Genomic DNA, 5,945 nt, shown 5'->3' on the forward strand with positions numbered 1-5,945 from the left:
TTACTGGCAATGGGGAAAACTCTAGGATCTCCTATTGTGGTTGATAAAAGAACGTTGGCACATGAGTATGGACACTTTGCTTCGGTCCTCATTGATATTGATTTTGCTGAGCTCAAATCTGATGATATTAATGTCACTGTGGGAGAACGTGAGTTTTGTCAACCTTTTGAGATCCTTAAAATACCTAAATTCTGTTCTAAGTGCAGCATTATTGGGCATTCAGATGGGGAATGTAGAAAGAAAACAAGAGGTGAAGCTGTCAAAGCTCCGCAAGTGGCTGCTGATTCACAACAGGCTATTGTGTTAGTTAACAAGCAACAGCATCATGAGAACAATGCTGGTACGGAATGGAAAGAAGCTAGGCGAAAGAAAAAGGGAAAGACAGCTCCGTCTATTCCTTTTGTGCCTGAAAAGATTACTCACGTTGGTAAAGGTACTTCAAATAATGTAGTTGATAATGTTTTGTGCATCAGTGACACTGTTGATTTGGAACAGCAGTTGCAGGATAGTTTAGCTCAATCTGAAGCTGTTTTGCATATGGCATCTGCTGAGGTTGAAAAACACAAGCAAGCCATTCTCTAGCATTCAGTATTAGCTAGTAAATCTAGGTCGTTGTGTACCTCAAGCTTGAATGCTAAGGCAGGGGGGAATGTTTAATTGGAAAGAACTAAACTTCCTCCTCCTGCTAGGATTGATATTACATCCTCGTCCACACCTTTGTGTAATGCGCTTGAAGAAACTTCAGAATTTGTCTCTAACAACAAGTTTAACATCCTAAGTGACAAGGCTGGCAATGATGTTTTGGTTTTCAGTAAACTTGGTGAGCTTACAAAACAAGCTAAGAGGCAGCAGGTTATAGATATGCAAAACAAATTGAATGCGTTAACTGATCAGGATCAGGATTCCTTGTCAGACTCGGATGAGGCATTGGGTATTCGTGCTCGTAAGGAAGCAGTTCCTAAATCCTCCTCAAACTCGGTTAAGCAATTGAAGCTAAATAATAAACTCCAACCCAGAGTTTAATTATGGGGGTTCTTTTTTGGAATATCAATGGTGTTGCGCGTACAACAGCACATTCTAAGCTTAGGGAGCTGATTAGAGATTTCCATCCTGAAGTTTTTGGTCTTGCTAAACCAAAAATGGCGTGCTCAGCAAATTTTGGGAGGAGGCTAATTTCTGAAGGTTATTCTTCGTTTATTATTAATAATTCTGCTAATTTTGGTATTGCAAATCTTTGGGTTTGTTATAAGGATGGGCTTCATGTTTCTGTAGTTAATTCTAGTAAACAAGCTATTATAATTGTGGTTGATGGTGTGTATATCTCTTTTGTCCATGCTAGCTACATTCAAACTACTAGGCGCAGGCTTTGGCAGCAACTAGTTATGCAAGATTCAATTACACCTTGGCTGGTCATAGGTGATTTTAATTGTATTTTGCGTTTGAATGAGAAGAAAGGTGGCTTGGAAATAAGATCGTCTGTCATTGATGATTTCAGTGATTGGATGGATGACAATAATCCTTTTGAATCGGATTCCTTGGGCAGCAAATTCACTTGGTGTAATAGGCAATCTGGTACTAGTCGTATTATTAGTAAGTTGTATCGTGCAATTATTAATGCGGCTTGGCTTTCTAAATTTGAGAATTAGCGGTGTAAAGCTCTTCCTAGGGAAGTTTCCGACCATTCTACTCTTCTTGGTTATCCTTTTTCTGTTCCTAGGCCTCGTAGAGCTCCTTTTCGTGTTCAAATGATGTGGTTTTTACATGGGGATTTTCTTCGGATGATCAATGAGAGTTAGACTTTGTCTGTTCATGGTTCTCCTGATTTTATTTTCCCTTATAAATTGAAGCGGCTGAAGATTGCAATGAAGGATTGGAATCTGAGGATTTTTGGTAATGTGAATTCTCGTTTGAAGCAAGACCAACTTCGTTTTGAGACAACAGCTCTTATTTCAGATGAGGATCCTAGTAATATTGCTAATCTAAATGCAATGAAGGATGCTATGAAAACTTTATGTGATACTCGTTTGCAACAGTTAACTATGCTCAAGCAAAAGTCTAGGAACAAATGGTTGGTGGAGGGTTCAAGTAATTCCAGTTTCTTTCATAATAGTATTCGAATTAGAAAAAGTTCTAATACTATTTCGGAACTTGTTGATTTGGATGGGACTTGTTTGAAAAATTATGAGCAGCTACGTAATCATGTAGTTCAGTTCTATGAAGATAAGTTCAATGGCCAAGATCCGGTGATAGAAGGTGATTTATTTGATTTTGAGCATGCTTCAATTTCTATTGAGGAGAGCAACGCCATGGATATAATTCCTTCCCCGGAAGAAATTAAGCAAGTTGTTTTTGATCTGAGTGCGGATAGTGCCCCAGGGCATGATGGTTTCTCTGGTTGTTTCTATCGTCATTGTTGGGATATTATTCATGATGATTTAACCAAGGCCATTATTCATTGTTGGAATGCGGGTAGTATTCCAAATGGTGTTAATTCATCTTTTATCATCTTGCTGGCTAAGGTAAGGGGTGCTAATACTCTTCGAAATTTCAGACCAATTGGCCTTAGTAATTTTTTCTTCAAAATTTTCACTAAGATCCTAGCTACTAGACTTGGTATAGTTTTGGATAAGCTTGTGTCTGAAGAACAGGTAGCCTTCATGAAAGGGAGAAATATTCATGAGAATATTAGCTTGGCGTCGGAGATGGTTAATGAGTTGCATTATAAACGCAAGGATGACAACATTGGCCTTAAACTTGATATTTCTCAAGCTTTTGACACGGTAAATTGGGCTTTTGTGCTTGAAGTTTTCTGTAAGTATGGTTTTTCTGAAAATTGGTGTGCTTGGATTTTTAATATCTTGCAATCTGCTAGAATTTCTGTCATTTTGAATGGTAGTCCGGAAGGTTACTTCAAAATTAACAGAGGTTTGCGTCAAGGTGATCCCCTCTCCCCTTTGATTTTTGTCTTGATTGAGGATGTTCTTAGCAGAAATATTACGAAGCTTTTTCGTGATAAAAAGATGACGCCTATGGTAACTAGAGGTGGTATTTCTCCTACTCACCTTTTCTTTGCTGATGACATAATGATCTTTTGTAAAGGTAATTCCAAAAGTCTTCATAATCTTGTAGACTTGTTAGGAAGTTATCAGCGTGCTTCAGGTCAGACTGTTTGTCGTCAAAAGAGTAAGATTTATTATGGTGGTGGTTCTTCGAGTTGATGTAATTATATTGCATCTTATTTGGGGATGAGTGTAGCTACTTTTTCGGACCGCTATTTGGGAGTTCAAATTATGCCAGGTATTGTTCGATATTGCCATATTAGCAATGTTGTTGAAAAGATTAAAAATCAGCTTGCTGATTGGAGAGGGAGGTTATTATCTTTTCATGATCGCATTGTTATTGTTAAATCAATTATTGCCAGTTATTACATTCATAATATGCCTATTTATAAGTGGCCTCGTAAGTTTATTCTTCAATGTGAGAGGGCTATCCGTAATTTTATTTGGTCTGGTGATTCGAACATTAACCGTGTAGTGGTAGTGGATTTTGATAAAATCTGTTGCCCTTTTGAGGAGGGGGGTCTCGGACTAACTCGTATGGCCACTATGAACAAAGCTCTTATTATGAAACTTTGGTGGAAGATTCGTAATTCTACAAAGAAGTTGGCTCTTTTCCTGAAGGCAAAATTATTTGATCGTAAGGGTTGTATTAAGCATTCGGGGTTAAATCTTCTATTTTGCCTGGTTTAAGGAGTGTGTATAATTGTGTGGAAAAGAATACTAAGGTCTTAATTGGTGATGGTAGAGATACTTCTCTTTATTATGACATTTGGTTTGATAAGACTAGTATTGCTGAAGTGATAAATGATTATTCTCTCGATGCAACAGCTAGAGTAAGTGATATTTTAAAGGTTGGCCTTTGGGATATTCCTGAAATTCACTTGCAATACTTGATTGCTGCTGGTCTAGAGTTGAATAGGTTGTCAATTCCTATGGGTGGAGCTAATGTTAGGGTATGGATGCTGGAGTTGAAGGGTGAGTTCAGTGTTAAGTCTGCAACTGAGTTGCTTCGGCAGAAGTATTCTCGGTTAGAAGGTACGCAGCTTCTGTGGAGTCCTGTTCTTGCTGCTCAGAACTGGAAATTCTTACGAGGAGCTTGTGCTACGTATGACCTTATCAGGCGCAGATTCAAGATCTCTCTTGCTAACAAATGATGCCTGTGTGATGTTCAAGAGGAAACTCTTACTCATGTGTTATATGAGTGTTTCTTTGCTACAAGAGCCTGAAATTGGCTAGCTGATGTGTTCAAGTTACAACCTAATGCTAACCTTATTGTTTCTTTTAAAGCAGCAAAAGGAAGGAGTCATATTGTCCGTGATCTGTGGCTTATTGCCAACCTTGTTCTTAGGTCGGAGCTATGGAAGTTGCGGAACAAGCCTGTTTTCGAGCATAAAAAGCCTAATTGGAGTATCTTTCATAAGCGCGTTCTGAAGTTGATACAAGTTTATTCAATTCGGCTCAAGGGTCATATGAACAATAGTGCTGATGATGTTGTTCTTCTGAACTATTTTAGAGTTCAGCACCGTAGTGTGAAGTTGCATCATCCCGTGGCTTGTTTTTGGTTACTGCCTGAGGCTAATGAATTACAAATTTGTTGTGATGGATCAGCGAGAGGTAACCCAGGCGTTGCGGGTGCAGGTGTAGTATCTAGGGATGAGCATTGTTCAGTTCTTGGTGCTATGAGTATTGGGCTAGGAGTCACGACGAATTATTTAGCAGAATTGTATGGCATTATTGTTCGTTTGGAGTGGGCTATGCAATGGGGCTTTTCTTGTATTTGTATACGGTCTGATTCTATGGGAGTTGTTGAAGATTTCAAGAATGACTCAATTCCTTGGTTTGCAAGGAATAGATGGATTATGATCTGTAGACACTATACGTCTATACGTTTCATTCACACTTTTAGAGAGGTGAATTTTTCAGCTGATGCAATGTCAAAGCGGGGTTGTTTATTGAGAATGAAGTGGGAGTTCACTACAATGGGAAACCACCTTTCTTAATTTCTGTTGAACATCCTAATGTTGCTTATTTTCGGTTCAAATAGTTTCAAGTTTTTGGGGTTGCTGTAACCTCTTTTCTTGTAACTATTTCTTGTAAATTTTGTTATCTATTAATACAAATTTTGACTTATCAAAAAAAAAGGTTCTTTATTATCATGAAGAAAAATGATTGGTTAGCGTTTCCTAACCTTGCCGCGTGTCGCGTTGTCATTGGATACTGACTAGATTGTCACAGCATGCGGATTGTTTGGCCAAGGAATGTGCTAGAAAATGTTTTCAATGTTTTGATTGAGGTTGACCACCAGGACTTGCGAACAAATGCTAGTCAGGGAACTTATGTTTTAGTGTGGTAATCTATGCCACTTGTCTCATTTTGGTTAGCAGTGGGAATTGATTATTTAAGGTATGGATTTAAAGGTCAGAATAATTTTACATCTGGTGGTGGTCACCTGGTGTTTCTAGGTTTCTGTTTTTGGCGATATATATTTGTGCTGACTAGACCTGTTAGCTTCCCATAGTCGAGAAACAGAAAACAACAAAACCTTATTTTTTAGCGGCGCAGTAGAAAAAAAAAGAAAGAAAACAGAGAAAGAAGCGTTATAGGGAGCAGAAGACTTCAATATTATTCATCTTTGGATTTTGGTTCCAGCAAAAAAGGGAGTTGCTAGTTCGTTTGGTATTGTTCTTCCATAGGATTATTTGCTTGCAATTCAGGTAGGCGCAACACAAATCAAAATTCTATTTGTTTTTTTATTTTATTTGGGTGTTCTTGTTTAAATCCACGTTTATTTTATTTTATCAATTGGTTGATATGTGGTGGTTTTGATTGAAGTCAATTGATTATAATGATTGTTTTGGTATTATTGTATGAGAATGATTGTGATTT

General features: G+C 37.9%; 1 protein-coding gene across 1 annotated transcript; it reads left to right on the plus strand.

Annotated features, from left to right (window-relative positions):
• The first annotated feature begins 1,862 nt into the window (after positions 1 to 1,862).
• LOC113331057 lies at positions 1,863 to 5,059 on the plus strand. The gene is made up of 5 exons (XM_026577841.1): positions 1,863 to 2,648; positions 2,733 to 3,183; positions 3,298 to 3,680; positions 3,776 to 4,157; positions 4,296 to 5,059. The coding sequence occupies exons 1-5, from the start codon at positions 1,863 to 1,865 to the stop codon at positions 5,057 to 5,059; spliced, it is 2,766 nt and encodes a 921-aa protein (XP_026433626.1).
• The last annotated feature ends 886 nt before the right edge of the window (positions 5,060 to 5,945 follow it).

The sequence above is a fragment of the Papaver somniferum genome, unplaced genomic scaffold, assembly GCF_003573695.1.
Source record: "Papaver somniferum cultivar HN1 unplaced genomic scaffold, ASM357369v1 unplaced-scaffold_123, whole genome shotgun sequence".
Classification (NCBI taxonomy): Eukaryota; Viridiplantae; Streptophyta; class Magnoliopsida; order Ranunculales; family Papaveraceae; genus Papaver; species Papaver somniferum.

Coding starts and splice junctions, on each gene's coding strand:
- LOC113331057 (XM_026577841.1), top strand. CDS start 1,863: ATGAAGGATTGGAATCTGAGGATTTTTGGTAATGTGAATTCTCGTTTG. Junction 2,649..2,732: donor AGCTTGTGTCTGAAGAACAG/GTAGCCTTCATG, acceptor TATAAACGCAAG/GATGACAACATTGGCCTTAA. Junction 4,158..4,295: donor GAAATTCTTACGAGGAGCTT/GTGCTACGTATG, acceptor GAAATTGGCTAG/CTGATGTGTTCAAGTTACAA.